The 17,173-nt window shown below is 34.9% G+C and overlaps 1 protein-coding gene and 1 pseudogene across 4 annotated transcripts in view; both read left to right on the top strand.

Annotated features, from left to right (window-relative positions):
• The window catches only part of ELP4 (elongator acetyltransferase complex subunit 4), a 211,983-nt gene that overhangs the window by 53,009 nt on the left and 141,801 nt on the right, over positions 1-17,173 (top strand). For 3 of the 4 annotated variants that reach the window (XM_076002057.1, XM_076002059.1, XM_076002058.1), the window contains exon 5: positions 2,277-2,419. In XM_076002057.1, the coding sequence (XP_075858172.1) occupies positions 2,277-2,419 (143 nt within the window). The remainder of the gene's footprint in view (positions 1-2,276; positions 2,420-17,173) is intronic. The other variant, XM_020286532.2, reaches the window with a different exon arrangement.
• Positions 2,432-15,385, top strand: LOC142870600 (induced myeloid leukemia cell differentiation protein Mcl-1 homolog pseudogene; annotated as a pseudogene).

Raw genomic sequence — 17,173 nt, 5'->3', positions numbered from 1 at the left:
AAAAACTGTCACAGCATGAAATCAATTTTCTGCCTTGATTCATCCTAAATCTGAGATTTCTATCACATTAATATTGTAATTAGAAACATTAATAGAGACGGCAACTTAAAAAGCATACTTTGCTTCTTGACAATTTAGCGTATTTCTCTGAGTGCGTAGGACTTCAAGAACCTTCACTCCAATAATAAATTTATTAACTCAAACTTAAAAGAAGTGAAAAGTCTCTCTTTCTTTCTCTCTCCCCATGGCCAGCCTGCTAAAATAGATTATTCATGCTTATTTGATTCAGGTAGGCTTTTGCAAGCTTCCCTACTAGGCCTGGGAATGTGGTACATTGAGGCCTTTTCAGAGGCTTCTGACATAGACCAAGCTTTTATTGCATGGTGTTTTATTATAGCCAAATCCTAGTCTCCACCCAGTTTGTAGGCACTCTGCTTATTCTTTTGAATCAGGAAAGGTTATCACCTACCTTAATCCATGCAGCAGCATGGATTAAGGACACCAGTGTGCCCCAGGATTCTCAAAGAGGATCCTGGAAACTTCTGTTTTTTTCTTTTTTGCTGTCTTTACTAAATTCTATTGGGCCTTAGGGGGATTTGCATCTGAAATGGGCAACCTGGTGTTTTTCTCAATGAAGACATCAGATCAAAGTTCAGTTAGTCAAGGCCTTTCTAAAACATTAAGGGGGCTTGGACTTACACAATAAAAAGATGAGCTCTAGCAGAGATTGCAGTAAAAACATTCTGAACTATAATCCGGATAAAGAATAGATTATAGGCCAAAGAACAGACCTTGTTTAAATTGCTTTAGACTAATAACTTTACATTTAAAAACTTTATACCCTATTTTTAAGAAACATATTTTAATGTTATTAATTTGTTTGTCAATGGTTTCATGATACATGGATAAATTATGTTTGGGGAATAATAATTCTGTACGTAATTGGATTGGAAACATTAGATTGAAACCAATTGATAGATCTCTTTCGTTAATAAAAGTAAATAGTACCTCATGGAGGGATGAACAGTCATTTTATTTAGAAAATAAATGTCAAACCCATGGACTCTGGATCTGAGAAAAATTGTCTATTTCTTAATGTTCTTAAAAATTTTCTATTCCATGTTAGTATATGGTTTAATGTTTATAGATATTTAATTTAAGAATATGAATCCTTGAAATCTTAAATGCAAATATCTAATGTCAAGAAAATGCATTTATCTAAATTAAAAAGTTGTCACTAAGATGAGAATCTATGTATAGTTCTTCAATTTCTTCAGAGATTATCTAATTTTTTGTTGAATGTTCTGAAACTTGTCTGTTTTATAGCATTCAGGATAGTAGAAACTATATAAGATTAGATTAGAGCCTTTATTAGAAGTCATTGCCAGATGGAATTGGTTAATAGTTAAACTTAGGATAGAGATGTATATATATTTCCCATGTGTTGAATGAAAGAAATTAGCCCAAAGTCCATTCAAAGCAACATAATGTTAATGTTATGTTAGTAGACTTTTACTATCCTATGTAAAAAAATTCAGTATCAATAGTTATTAGAGTTTCTGATAAAAAGATAATTTGTTGGAGAAATTGTTAGTAGAGAACACAAACAGGAATTATCAATGAACTAATGATTATGCCAGATTCTGGTTGTATATAGTTTATATACATTCTCCCACTTTATCATGTGCCTTGTTCCTAACTGGAGTACTGCAGTACATTTTACGCCATAAGTTTAAGTTTGTAAGAAATATTGAATAGACATATGTATTATCTTGTGAGAATTTAGTTTTAAAATAGTTACTCAGTTTAATATATTTAAATAGCTGGTTTCTTTTAGGCCTTTCACCAGTGAATGAATTTGACTTAAGTTTTCATTTAGTTCTTAGCAGCTCTGTTTTTAATTTCTCAAAACCTGGAATCTTAAATATGAATTAAGAATTATGTATATTAAATTTTTGAACTTAGAAAGGTTCATTATACAATATAATGGAAAAAAAAAAAAAAAAACTAGGGAGGTGTTTAAATTCCTACCAAACTTAGGGCACCACTAGTAGTGAAGAAACACGAGAGATGAAATGGTTGATTTCTAACTGTAAATAGTTTGAATAATAAAGTTTGTATGCTTCTTTGCAATTTAATAAGTCTATGTATATCAGCTCTTATTAGCATTAAAGTACATAAATACATCATTGTTTTGCTGAAGGTAGGACAAAAAAATTATAGTTTAAAACAAAAATTTTTAAGCAACAACCTATATGTGTGGTGTTTTTTTTTAGCAGATTGGACCAGTATCATCTTCAAGATTTGGTCACTATTATGATATATCAAAAAGGATACCACAAGAACTAATTGAAGCTTCAAATTGGCATGGATTTTTTCTTCCAGAAAAAAGATCTTCACCTCTTAAAGTAGAATCTTGGTAAGTTAAGGACTCATGAGATAGCAAATTCTGATTCCAAAGAGTAATAGAATGCATTTTTATCACATTTTTTAAAAGAATGCATATCTAAGGGTAAATATCTTAATAGTAAATGTTACTTTTCTATATAATATATAACCTTAATTGTACATGTTTCATTAATATTAGTTCCCGATTTTTGCCACACATTGAACCAAACATACGTATGTGTGCAGGGTTGGGAAATGGGTCAAAATAACTATTCCATAATTTCTCAAATAGTAAAAAGGTAGAAACCAGATTCAAAGTCAATTCTGCCTGATTCAAAAATCTGTGTTAGCAGTAATACCATACTGCCTCCATTCATGGAGTACTTAAGAAAATAAATGTAAAATATTCATTCAGTATGATGCATTTATTTATTTTTTAGAGACAGGATTTCTCTTTGTCACCCAGGCTGGACTACACTGGTGTAGTCATAGCTCACTATAACCTCAAACTCCTGGGAACAAGCAATCCTTCTGCCTCAGCCTTCCAAGTAGGTGGGACTACAGAGGCACATCACCATGCCCAGCTAATTTTTAAAAATTTTTTGTAGAAACAGGGTCTGACTATGTTGCCAGGTTGATCTTGAACACCTGGGATCAAGTGATCCTCTTGCCTTGGCCTCCTAGAGTGCTAGGATTACAGGCATGAGCCATTGCACCCAGACCTCCACAATGTATTTAAATGAAAAATAATACAGTATTACTTTTATAATTTAAAATATATTTTTTAAGGATAAAATTTTTTTATGCTACAGAGTACAGAGTTTTTCTTTATTCATTCAACAATGGAGGCAAGGAGAGAATTAACATTTGTCAAGTATCTATTCCAAGTTGTGCACTCTTCTTATAAAATGGGATATTTTATTTAACCATGGGATATTTCATTTAATATTCCTAAAAACCCTCTGAGAGAAGTCATTTTGTCCCCATTTTATTGGAAGCTTCAGGTTAGAGTTGCTAAGTAACTCTTGCACTGTTGCAGGCTGTACGTGACTGAGCTAACACCCAAACCCAAGTTTCCAAAATCCCTGCTCTTTTTCTGTACCATGCTGCCTCCATGTACTGAAGCAGTGAATGTACAGCCCACCAAGCTAGGTGCCAGAAAAATTACACCTTAATCAGCTATGAGGATATGGTCCTATAGTCTTTAAAATATATATTTTCTGAATGTTTTTTGAGAACTAGCAGTTTTGCACAGAATAGAAAATTTATAGATTTTAATTATCAAGGCAGTATTTCATTTCATAGAGTTAACTGATAATTCATTTATTTCATATTAAACTTAAATGCTTAATTAAATATAATTAAATTTTAAACATGTAATTAAATTAATTTTCAAAATGGGTACTTTACCATGTGAGATTTATTTTAATTTATGAAAAGCATGTGCTCATTTCACTGAAATGAACTTTACGGGTTCATTTATAAAACAATAAAGCTAAGCCTTACAGTTGTCTATACTTTTCCTATAATTAAGACTAGAGGATATAGCTATGTCCCACTACCAAATGATAGCATATAATATATAATTTCTAGAGGTTCTGTTAAAGCATGTAAAGATTTTTTTTATATTAAGAAAACTAGCAGGTCATTTGAAATTTGCAGTAACCAATTTAAAATTATTGATCAGTTTGCCTATGGAAAATGTTCATACATGCAGTTTAAATTTTCAAATTAAAGCCTGTATATAAAAACCTGACATGTATCACGATAATATTATCAAGATGGTTTTCTTTGGATATTTTACTATCATAAATCAGATGATCTGAGTCACAAAATAATAAGAAAGCTGATTTGGAGAACAATTCTGTAGTCTAAGAGTTTTTAAATTTTACATTGTTTTGACATATGCTTTGCTAACAGGTATGTCCAAGCTCAGTTTGGTTTCCTCACTAGAAAGATATTGCCATTCTTCAGGGTGGGGACAGTGTCTCACATTTCTTACTGATTAACAAATCTACTAACATACTTCCTAACTTACTGCTACCAACTGAATGTGTCCCCCCAAAATTCATATGTTGAAGCCCTAACCCCCAATGTGATGGCACTTAGAAATGAACCTTTGAGAGGTAATTACATTTAAATGAATTCATGAAAGTCGGGCCCTGTCTGATGGGATTGGTGTCCTTATGAAAAAGGAAGAGACACTGAAGCTCCCACTCTCTCCTTGTACATACACTAATGAAAGGCCATGTGAGCACACAGCAAGAAGGATGCTGTCTGCAAACCAAAGGGAGAGCCCTCATCAGACAGCAACCTGCTGGCACCTTGTTCTTAGACTTCTAGTCTCCAGAACTAGAAGAAAATAAATTCTTATTGTTTAAGCCACCCAGTGTATGATATTTTGTTATAGCAGCCTATCTTAGTCCATTTGTGCTGCTGTAATGAAAAAACTGAGACTAGGCAATTTATAAAGAACAGAAATTTATTTCTTGCCATTTTGGAATCTGAAAAGTCCAAAATTAAGGCACCAGCAGGTTCTGTTGTATGTCGAGGCCTGTTCTCTGCTTCCAAGAAGGCATCTTGTTGCTGCATCCACTGAAGCAGAGGAATGCTCATAACAAAAGGTGGAAAAGCAAGCCAGCTAAATGCTCTGTGACACTCTTTTATAAGGGCCTTAATCCCCTTTATGAAAAGCATGCAGGAGTCTTTATGGCCTAATCATCTCTTAACAGCCCCACCTCTTACTACTACTACATTGGCAATGCCTGAGTTTTGTAGGGAACGCATTCAAACTATAGTATAGTCCAGGGATGGGGAACTTGTGGCCTCAAGTCCACATGTGGCACTCCAAATTCCCAAGTACAGCCCCTCCACTGAATCTAAACTTCACAGAACAAATCTTTTTGATAAAGATTTATTATTAAATAAATAAATCTGTTTATTAAAAAGATTGTCCTGTAAAATGTGGATTCAGTCAAAAGACTACACTCAAGTATCTAGGAGGCTATAGTCTGAGCCAACTAAAACACCTACTGTATTGGAAAATGTTACATTTTTTATTTTTATAGGTATGTTAGGCCTTGAATATTGAGTTTGCATACAATTGATAGTAAATAGAGTAAGTTTATTTTGATATGTTTCTTTGAATTTCAAGATTATATTTTAATATATTTATCCTAACAATAAGTAGTAGTTTCTTATATTAGCTAAGAGTTTTGTACTGATTAAATTGGATGAACTGAATTCTGAGAGAACCAGTTATCTTTCTAAGAGAATTTATAGGAGAAAAATCAATGAAAAGGGGATGGAACTAGTAATTAAGATTTTAGAAGTCATTCCACTTTCCTCATCCTGTCAAGGTTCCTTACTGTCTTAAATGGAACCTCAATGTAAGTCTTCTCTAGTATTTTTCTAGACAAATAATAATTGTGCTCCCCATTCAGTTCTACTTACTTTTGTTCTTTGTCCATATTTCTAACACTTATCACATTACGCAGTAATTATTTATCTTGTCTATATGCTTGTCTTCCCCCTCAAATAATGGAAATCCTTGAGGAAAAGAGTTTTATTTTCTTCATCTATTTATTCCCTGAATAGAGAACACAGGTATTGAGTTAAGAATTGATGAATCTGCCGGGCACGGTGGCTCACGCCTGTAATCCTAGCACTCTGGGAGGCCGAGGCGGGCGGATTGCTCAAGGTCAGGAGTTCGAAACCAGCCTGAGCAAGAGCGAGACCCCGACTCTACTAAAAATAGAAAGAAATTAATTGGCCAACTAATATATATAGAAAAAATTAGCCGGGCATGGTGGCGCATGCCTGTAGTCCCAGCTACTCGGGAGGCTGAGGCAGGAGGATCGCTTGAGCCCAGGAGTTTGAGGTTGCTGTGAGCTAGGCTGACGCCATGGCACTCACTCTAGCCTGGGCAACAAAGTGAGACTCTGTCTCAAAAAAAAAAAAAAAAAAAGAATTGATGAATCAGTGACTTAATGCACAAAATAGAGTAATAACTCAGATTAACTATAGCCTTGTTCTTAGCACAAAGATTTAGTGGGCTAAAACCAGTAACTGAAATATAGTCATATAAGAGTAGATTTTATTTCAAAAATACAAATCTCTTAGATTGACAAACAGAGAACCACAATATATTTAGAAGTTGTAAACAAAAAAATTTACACTGATCAGAAAGGAACTATGGAAGAAAGCTTCTAGATAAAACTAAACGTTCAGAATAGAAGTCATATAATTATAGAAGTATTCTACAAACTACTTTATTAAAAGGATATAGGGAATGATACATTAATGCAAATCTCAGAACTGATGAAAAGACATCATATAAATGTGAAGAGTGATTTTTACCTGCCTGTTCAGCTGCCGGTGGTATAATTAAAATAAAAAGATAGTATTTGAAAATTTATAGAGTAAGCTATTTTGCTGGGCGTTGTTTTGACCAATGAAGAGAGAAATCACTTGCTTGCAAGTTTGCCTTTCTTTTTACCTCCTTTCTGTCCTTTAAGGAGGCTGTCAGGTACACAGAGGTTAGTGGATTATACTACTTTTAAAGTTCATGCATGGCATGGCATTGTCATTGATATGCATGGTTTTTGTTTTATTATTTCTCACCCTACTCCCCCATCCCTAATCCCAGTCATCTTCCCCATAGTTAAAATATATTATGTCCTGTTTATGTATGTTCTTCCAAATTTTCATTCTTCCTTCGATAAAGTAATCTTTGACCTTGACTCCTGTCTCTCTCTCTATCAGCCTGTCCTATCAGCTGTGTCTTCAGCATATATCCAGATATCACTTTTTTTGCAACATTCCCTTCTACCATGCTAGCCTGCATCACTCACATTTTTTGCCAGAACTCTTGGAATATCCTCCTAATTGTTATTTCTCCTTTTTACCTGGTGACTCCTGTTTTTCTCCAAAACAGCCATAGTGAAACTTTCAGCATAACACTGTCCAATAGAACTTTCTGCAATGATGGAAATTTTCTATATCTGTGCTGTACACCATAGAAGCACTAGCCACATGCAACTGAGTATTTGAAATTTGACTGTTGAGACTGAGGCACTGAAATTTTTATTTTATTTTATTTTTCTTTAATCAATTTAAAGTATTAATAGCTTTATATAACTAGTAGCTATCGTTAGGCAGTTCAGTTTTATAACATGTCAACTCATATCACTACTCCCAATGACTTCCCATTTCATTCAGAATAATAAATCCACATCCAGACAGAGATCTTCTAAGGTCCTGGGCTGTACCTGGCCTTACCTGACTTGATTACTAGCTATCTCTCTTATCTCATTGGAGTTGGGAAAAGGAAATATCAAGAATGTTTTCCAGGTTTCTGATATTAGACCTAAGATAGTCTCATTTACTAAAGTAAGTAAACATAAACCTGTATCCAACAATGTTTATTGAATACCTTCTCTGAACTTAAACACCTTCCATAAACCTGCGTACTTTCTATGACCTTAGCATTATGCTAAGCACCATGTTATTGTAGTAAACAAAATAGCTGTTATCCCTGCCTATGTGTAGCTTATAGTCTAATGAGAAAGCACCCAAAATTTTTAAAAAGTAAACAAATATATATGCAGTTATGAATTGTGGTAAGTGGTTTAAAGAAAAAGAACCTTTTCCATGGGAGAATCTAAAGGGGAGAGGCAATGGGTATACTTTGAGTTATATTTAGGCAAGTTCTCTCTGAAGAAGAAACATTTAAGCTGAGACCTGAAGAATCATGCAAAGGGCACTGGGTCAAGAAATATCCTTGGCAGAGGGAGAGGTAGATGGGCTAAGAAAGGAAAGAACTTAGTGTATTCAAAGAAATAAAAGGCCACTGTGGCTAAAACAGAGTGACAGAAAGAGCTATAAGGAGGTGAGTTTAGAGAGATAGGCAGGGGTCATGTCACTGTTCTAAGAAATTTGTTCATGGTGACAGAGAAAGAGCAATAATTGGAAGTTGCTTGGGTTGAAAGAATATTTTTTTGTTCTGTTAATGAGAAAAATTTGATAGAGAGGGAATAGATGAATATATAGACAAGGCTGTAGCAGTTTCTAAAGATAGGAAGTGATAACTTATCTTTACTCAGTGAAATAATAGGCATGGTCATCTACTGAGCAATGGATACTTACCTCTTGGGAATTTGGGTTAAATGGAGAAGATTTAAAATGGTTGTTTCATAGACTAGAAGATCATACTGACTACAGAAGTATCAAATATTTATGATGGTACTAGTCTGTCAGGTTGTATTGACTTTCTTGCATCCTAAGATTCTTGGATATAAGCAAGGTTGAAGTTTTGCCAGGTGGAGTCAACAGAAGGACAAAGAGCAAAGGAGGAGTTTAAGGTATTAATATTAAAAAATAGTGAACAAAATGGTGACCATGAACTTCAGGCCAGAAAAAAAAAAAAAACTGAAGGCAACTGCTGTTGATACATAAGGAGAAAGAGAGGAGGCAATCGACTGGTAGTTGACTTACTAATCTTAATAGTGGGGATAAATGAATGAAGCAAGCTACCAAGATTAGTGGGGGGGGACAATAAAATGTCTGAATTAGGATATAAACCATGTGCAGAGCCTTCAATTAGCAGAGAGGAAAATGTCTAGGAACTTGATAAAGACAACAACTTAAAAAGGGAATGATGAGGGTTGGCTAGATATAAAATAAGTATGGATTTTTTTTTTGTTTGTTTTGTTTTACTAGAAAGTGGAAGGGAAGGAGTGATTTATTTGAAAGTGATGTTGGAAGACAAAGAGGATACCAACCAAATCTCCCAAATATTGAGGAAATAATTCTAAACTGCAGCTTTATTTAGTTAGGCTCAAGTGTCCACGACCTTCCAAGGGAAATCTAGTTATCTGTTGGAGGATAGTGGGCACTATTGCCTTTATTAATGTTGAAGGCTAATGGTAGCTGCAAAGACTACAGCAATGGCTATAGACAGGAGGCTCTGCAGCAGTTTTCTCTGCGGAGGAGACCTGAGGTGGATACTAGGCTTCACATCTAAGATACAATAGAGTTAAAAAGCAGATTATAGAAATAGAATAAATAGCACACTCCTATTTACATAAAATCTTATATAGCTTCCCCCAAATTCTTTTCTAACACTAATTCAGGAGATGTTATAATAATAATTTGGGTTCTAAAACATTAGTGATATGCAGATAAAGAAGGTTATGAAAGACTGGAAGCTAAGTCCCCTTCTAAGACATCTAACAGATTGACAGGATACATTAGTATTTGAAAAGTTGTGAGAAAAATGCCAAAGTTTTTTTTTAAATTCATAATAATAGTAACCCTTTTTACATTTGTTTATTGGTAAAATACTCTTTTTTTCAAAATGAAACATTTTTATCAGCATACTTCTCAACATCCTTCAGTAGTTTTTCTTAAAATGAGAAGGAAGGATTGGTACAGAGCGATGTCTTACAGGTTATTCACCAAACTGTTAGTCATGTTCACCTCTGGGTGGTGAAATTTGGATAAGTTTTTTTTATTCTTTGTGTGTTTTATGGTTTTGGATTTTTATGATGAATAAGCATCATTGTTATGATGAGAGGATTTTAAATTATGGGTCTAATATTATAATTTGGTAGTAAAATAGTGAGATCCTTTAATCTCACATAAAATTATATTTCCAAAGAGTTAAAGATTCAAATATAATAAATTAAATTATAAAAGAAATAGAAGAAAGTGTGAAGAAATGTCTGAAACTCTTGGCGTGGAGAAATAGCAATGAGTATATCTAATGCTTAAATCTCAATACCATTCTCTGTTTGAAGGAACCAGGACTCTTTGCAGAAATGGTTGATTTAAAGGAAAGAAAAAGATAACATCTGGAATATCTTTTTATGTTTAGAAATGTTTAAAAAATGATGAGGACATATCAAAAGGATACAGAAGCCAGCTTACAGGAGCTCCCACTGGCTAAATTAGAGAAAATTTGAGCATCAAAATAAATAATGATAGTAACGAACTACACCTATTTAATAAATAAGAAGCCATAAGGACATACTGATATAAATAAATAAATGAATAAATTGAAAGTCTGTGGAGGACTAAGATATTTACATAGTCTCAAAGTACCTCCCCCCAAAATATTTATAACTACAAAGAGGAAAAGAATCATTTTATAGTGAAGAAGCCGAGAAGAATCACCCTAAGCAAGTTAACATCACCAGTAACAGCCTAAATCAAAATCATGTGTCACCTGATAGTATGCAAAGAGAAGAACTCAACAATACTTCTGTGTTATTGCCACCAAAAATGCATAATTTAAATCTAATCGTGAGGAAACATCAGACTAACCCAAATTGGAAACATTCTATCTAACACCTGGACTATGTTAAGAAGTGATGGGTCATCATGTCAGCAACTTAGTCTCAAGTGGAATAGGGGAAAAAACGTTTTTTATTCTCTATTTGCAACTTTTCTCTAAGTTTAAGACTGTTTCAAAATTTTAAAAGTTGCAAAGCTGCATACATATATTTTTCAGTAGATTATGATAATTTTTAAATGGATAAGAAAAAAATGTGCACCCTACTTCCAAATGGGCAAAAGATATCAACAGGATGTTCTCAAAAGAAGATACAGAAATGGCAGTAAACCTTACTACATCAAAAGACTTGTAAACCAAAACCAAAGAGATAGCACTTGACACACAATGGCTGGCATAGTAAAGGCTTAATGAATTTTAGCCACCATCATTGTTATTATTTCTATTTGTATGTTTGAAATTCATTATAAGAAATGTATTTTTATTAACAGGTAAATAAAAGAAGTTATTTCTACTTTGGGAAAAAATATAACTACTTGGGCAAATATTTTTCATGTGACCCAAGCAGCTTATTTTTCTTATCTCATTCTTTCATTTAAGAAAAATTCATTGGAGATTAATTATCCTTATATTTAGACCCCTAAATGAGCAGTGGGCATATTACCTGTCCCTCCTACACAATTTAGCTTACTTCTGAAAGTGAATTAAGGGACTTAATAACAGATTATCCTTCTTGCTACTCACTTGGCAGTTCTAGGTGTAACATTGTACTAGTAATTTTTATAAAACCCTTTGAAGTTGGTAATATGTCAATTTTGAAAAGAAAGAAATAGGCACAACAGGTTTACTTAGTTTATTTAAAGTCACACAGAGACTTGATCTCAAGTGACCCTGAATAGCTAAATTATTCTTGAAAAAGAGGATCAAAGATGAAGATCTTATACTTTCTACGAGGCTGCTGCTCTTCGTGCCCAGTCGCCACATTGCCTCCTGAGGAGATGGAAGCTCGTGCTGCCGATGCCGTCATGTTGCCCAAAGAAGAAGGGCTGGACCGGCACGAGAGGCTCAGGAAGCGGCCGGCCACCCTGTCCTTGCTGGAGTTGGCTGGGGAGGCCAGAATGGAGGGGTCACTACAGTCTTCGCCGCCCCCTGCAGAGGCAGAGGAAGATCTCTTGTACTGGCAGTCGCTGGAGATTATCTCTCGGTACTTTTGGGAGCAGGCAAGCGGCACCAGGGATCCAAAGCCAATGGTCATGTTTCGGGCCGCCAGCAGGAAGGCTCTAGAGACCTTACGACGTGTCAGGGACAGTGTGCAGCGCAACCACGAGATGGCCTTCCAAGGCATGCTTCGGAAACTGAACATCAAAAATAAAGACGACGTCAAATATTTGTCTCAAGTGATGGCCTCTGTTTTGAATGACAACGTAATAAACTGGGGCAGGATCACGACTCTAATTTCTTTCGGTGCCTGTGTGGCCAAACACCTGAAGAGCATAAATCAAGAAAGATGCATCGACCCATTAGCAAAAAGTACTACAGACGTTATCGTAAGAACAAGACGAGACTGGCTAGTCAAACAAAGAGGCTGGGATGGGTTTGTGGAGTACTTCCATGTAGAAGACGAAGAACGTGACTTCGTAAATGTGTTGCTGGCTTTTGCAGGTGTTGCGGGATTAGCAGCTTGTTTGGTATATCTAATGGGATAATCTTGTAAATGAAATAATTCTAACCAACAAAAACCACCAGAACCACATGCATCTGTTTCAGCAACAAGCAAACTTTGGGAGGCCATGGAGGAAGACTTTAGATTTAGTGACAATAGTAGAGTAGGAAGACTTATTTCCTTGTTGAGAACAGGAGACTGGCCAGTAGCCAGGCTAGTCATAGAATTCATTAAATATGCCCACGAATTCATTAATTTCCTATAGTGTTAAAAGGGAATCACTAACAAGGCCTGTGACCTGTATAAAATTTAGTTAAAGCTACAAGTAATAGAACTATGACTAGAAGCCTTGGTACTGTACAATTAGAAGCCTGTTCTACTTTAGCTTGGTTTGAATGATAATTAGTTTATTAGCCTAGTAATGGCCAAGAATACTTAAGGCTTAATAATTAGTTACAAAAAAGGAATAGCCTCAAATTAGGTTTTTTTTGGTTATTTTTATTTTGGTTTTGGTTTTGGGTTTTTTTTTTTTGGTTTTGGTTTTTGGGGTTTTTGTTTTTAGTAGAGACAAGTTCTCCCAGTAGAAGATAACTGGCTCCCAAATAAGTTTTTTTCATACGCTTTTAAACTTTGCAACTTCTGTAGTTAGGAACCTATTTCTTATAGCTTTTCTATGCCAGACTTTGTCTTGGTCAGTTCTAGAGTGTATACAGAACCAATTGATAGAATTGTATGCAACCTGGTTGTCATGAAACAAATCTGATTCATAACTATGCAGGCTTTAATTTTCCTATCTGATTTTGGTTAAGTATTCCGTAGATAAGTTTTTCTTTGAAAATCTGAGATTGCGAGGTTAAAGAATGGAAATTAATCCTTTAACTTTGTTAGATGTAGGTTTTCAATAATTGGGTCAAAGAGGAGTTTTTAAGGTGGGGGGCACTGATGACTTACACATAATGGGCTCTGATTGGGCAACTACTTATTTGAGTTCTTTTCATTTGACCTAATTTAAATGGTGAAATTTAAACTGAGTTCACGAGCTCATCTTTAAAGCTTTTATTAAAAGATTTTCAGCTGTTCCAAATGTGACTTAGTAGTGTCTGTATAAAAGATCACATCAAGTGAATGGATGAGTGACATCTGATTCCTTGTTTGCTTAATAAACTGTAAAATGATGGCTTGGAAAAGCAGGCTACCCTCTAAACTTGGTGTTATTAGACTTGCTTGTTAAACACTTAAACTGTTTGTCAATAAAACAAATACTTATTGTTAAAAAAAAAAAATCTTATACTTTCTAATTTCAAAATGTATTATACAGCTACAGTAATTAAGACAGTGTAGTATAAAGTAAAAAACAGTGCGGTATAAGGCCAGACATACAAACCAATAGACTAGAGAGCCCAGAAATAAATTCTTGAATATGCGGTCAAATAATTTTGAACAGGATGCCAAGTCCACTCAAAGGGAAAGTGTAGCTTAACAAATGATGCTGGGGAAATTAGATATCCACATGCAAAAGAATGAAGATGGATCCTCATCTACACTATATACAAAAATTAAAATGGATTAAAGATCTAAATCTAACACCCAAAATGATAAAAATCCTAAAAGAAAACATAGGAAAAATGCTTCATGACATTGGATTTGACAATTATTTCTTAATTGTGACATGAAAGCATAGGCAGCAAAAGCAACAATAGACAAATAGTACTATATCAAACTCAGAAACTCCTGTGTATCAAAGGACACAATCAACAGTGAAAAGACAACCTAAGGAATGGTAGAAAATATTTGCAAATTTTTCATTGGGTAACAGATTAATCTCCAGAATATATAAAGAACTACACATCAACAACATAAAACAAATAACCTGATTTAAAAATAGGCAAAGAACTTCATCTTTCTCAAAAGATGCTATACAGATGGATAACAAGCATATAAAACATGCTCAACATCACTAATTGTTAGAGAAATGCAAGACGTAACCATGACACATTGCCTGACATCCATTAGGATGGCTATTATTTAAAAAAAAAAAACAAAAAACCAGAAAATAACAAGTGTTGAAGATGTGGAGAAATCAGAACCCTTGTGCACTGTTGGTGGGATTGTAAAATGGTGCAACTGCTATGGGAAACAGTGTTGCAGTTCCTCAAAAAATTAAACATAGATTTACCATATGATCCAGCAATTCTACTTCTGGGTATGTATTCAAAAGAATTGAAAGCAGGGTCTTGAAGAGGTATTTTCACACCCCTGTTCGTAGCAGCATTATTCCCAATTGCCAAGAGGTGATAGCAGATCAAATGTCTACTAACTGATGAATGGACAAACAAGATGTAGTATATTCATACAATGGAATATTGTTCAGCCTTAAAAAGGAAGGACATACTGTAACATATTACAACATGGATGAACCTAAAAGACATTACACTAAGTGAAAGAAATTGGTCACAAAAAGTTGAATACTATGGTAATTCTACTTATAGCTCTTTGAGGTATCCTATGTCACTTTCCATAGAGGTTGACCAGCAGTGTATGAGTGTTCCTATCTCTCCACATCCATGCCAACATTTGTTGTTTTTGGACTTTTTGATAAAAGCCATTCTCACTGGAGTTAAGTGATATCTCATTGTGGTTTTGATCTGCATTTTCCTGATGATGAGAAATGTTGAACATTTTTTCATTTTTGTTGGCCATTAATCTGTCTTCTTTTCAAAATTTCTGTTCATGTCCTTTGCCTACTTTTTAATGGGGTTGTTTGATTTTTTTCCTGCTGATTTTCCTGAGTTCTATATAGATTCTAATTACCAGTCCTTTATCAGATATGCCAAAGTTCCTACCTCTTAATACTATTGCATATTTAGTGAAGCTTAATTATTAGGGTTCAACATATGAATTTTGGGAGGACACAAACATTCAAACTATAGCAAGTGGGTAAATAGTGGTAGGTGTGTTTTCTGGTTACTTCTATTCTCAGTCAAAAGTCATAAGCTGGCCGGGCGCTGTGGCTCACGCCTGTAATCCTAGCTCTTGGGAGGCCGAGGCGGGCGGATTGCTCAAGGTCAGGAGTTCAAAACCAGCCTGAGCAAGAGCGAGACCCCGTCTCTACTATAAATAGAAAGAAATTAATTGGCCAACTGATATATATATAAAAAATTAGCCGGGCATGGTGGCGCATGCCTGTAGTCCCAGCTACCCGGGAGGCTGAGGCAGAAGGATCACTCGAGCCCAGGAGTTTGAGGTTGCTGTGAGCTAGGACGCCACGGCACTCACTCTAGCCTGGGCAACAAAGCGAGACTCTGTCTCAAAAAAAAAAAAAAAAAAAAAAAAGTCATAAGCTGATAATGGAGATGGAGGAAGAGATACTGGGTTTACATTTTGAAAAAAGGAGAAAATGTGAAATTATCAACTAGGAAACTGAGAGAAGTATATAGTGGGATAGCCATGTATCCTTAAGGGCCTGTTGAAGTTTGTGATCATGAATTTAAAGTCAGCTCAGTCTGCTTGGATGGGTGTTTTTAGCTGCACTGAGACAGATGTAGAGTTAACAGAGAGTTGGATTTAATAACAAAGCAAGGGAAAGGAAGTAAGGATGAGGATTGACCATGGATCAATATGGTTAAGTCAATATGGCTAATTAGTTGAAAGAATTTATCAAAGGGGGTGAATGAAAAGGTGGTAAAAAAAAAAATGATGTAGAGATCTCAGCAGGATCAAATGATTGCATGCAGGTACTAGGTAGAAAGATAGTGGTGGTTGATAGAGATGGGGGTCCATGATATTGAGATTATAGAGGGGGAAGCAGTTATTGATAATAACAAGGTCTAAGGAATGACCGTGGGAGTGATTAGGTAAGATAGAGACAACATCATTGGAGAAGAGGTCAAAAACTGGAAGAACAGGGTGTAAGAAAGTTGAATAATGACCAGGGTTGGATAGATAATAGCAATAATGAAGGATAGTAGAAGATATAATCTAATGACTTGTTTACATCAATAATTGAAGTCAAAGTGATGTCAAGCTAAATTATTTTTCATGAAGGATCATAACCTATCCCATACATGTAATTCTTGCATCCTCATGTTCTTAGTATTTTCCCAACTGTGGCCCAGAGGTCTCTGCTGGTCATTGCTCTCCTTGGTGCCCTTAATACAATCTTAGACTCTGCATATTCTTAGTTGAACATCCATGCTGAACAGGGAATCAAAACTCAATGTTTTTAGGTGAAAAGCATCAGAGAAGAAAAATCAGTAAATGACAGTCTTCAGGATAATAGTAACGAAATTTTTAACTTGAAAATTACTTGTGAATAGACCTCACAGTCTCTATAGTCACATGCAGATCATAGGCTTCGTTAAGACACTTGATACTGTGCCTACGGCCTTCCAAGTGTATCTTACTGTTTGTCATAGAGGAATACCTGACATATATGTGTAAATACAATTTTGGTAATACAAGTCATACTTTCTCACCGATTTGCATAATAATGTAAAAATGCTTCTTCAATTTAAATTAATCCTAATTGGGAGTGGTAACAGCTTCTCCTCCTAAGTATTTCTATCAAGTAGTTAAATCAATATTTAAATGTACCAGAAGATCATATTTTTAAAAACCTGGCAATGAATTTTAATGAGAAAAATCATTCTGGAATCATATATTAATAATTCTAAAGTCAGAATGGACAACAGATATTATCTCATGCAACCCTTGACTTTACAGATGAGAAAATTTGGAGGACCAGAACAGAAAAAATTTAAAGAATTTACCTCATGTTACACACTTAGCTACAGTTGTTGGCCCAGGTAGAACTAGATCCCTGGTCTGCA

The sequence above is a fragment of the Microcebus murinus genome, chromosome 4 (genome assembly GCF_040939455.1).
Source record: "Microcebus murinus isolate Inina chromosome 4, M.murinus_Inina_mat1.0, whole genome shotgun sequence".
NCBI lineage: Eukaryota > Metazoa > Chordata > Mammalia > Primates > Cheirogaleidae > Microcebus > Microcebus murinus.
Note: the sequence above shows the minus strand (reverse complement) of the source record. Positions and strands in the feature narration are given on the sequence as shown.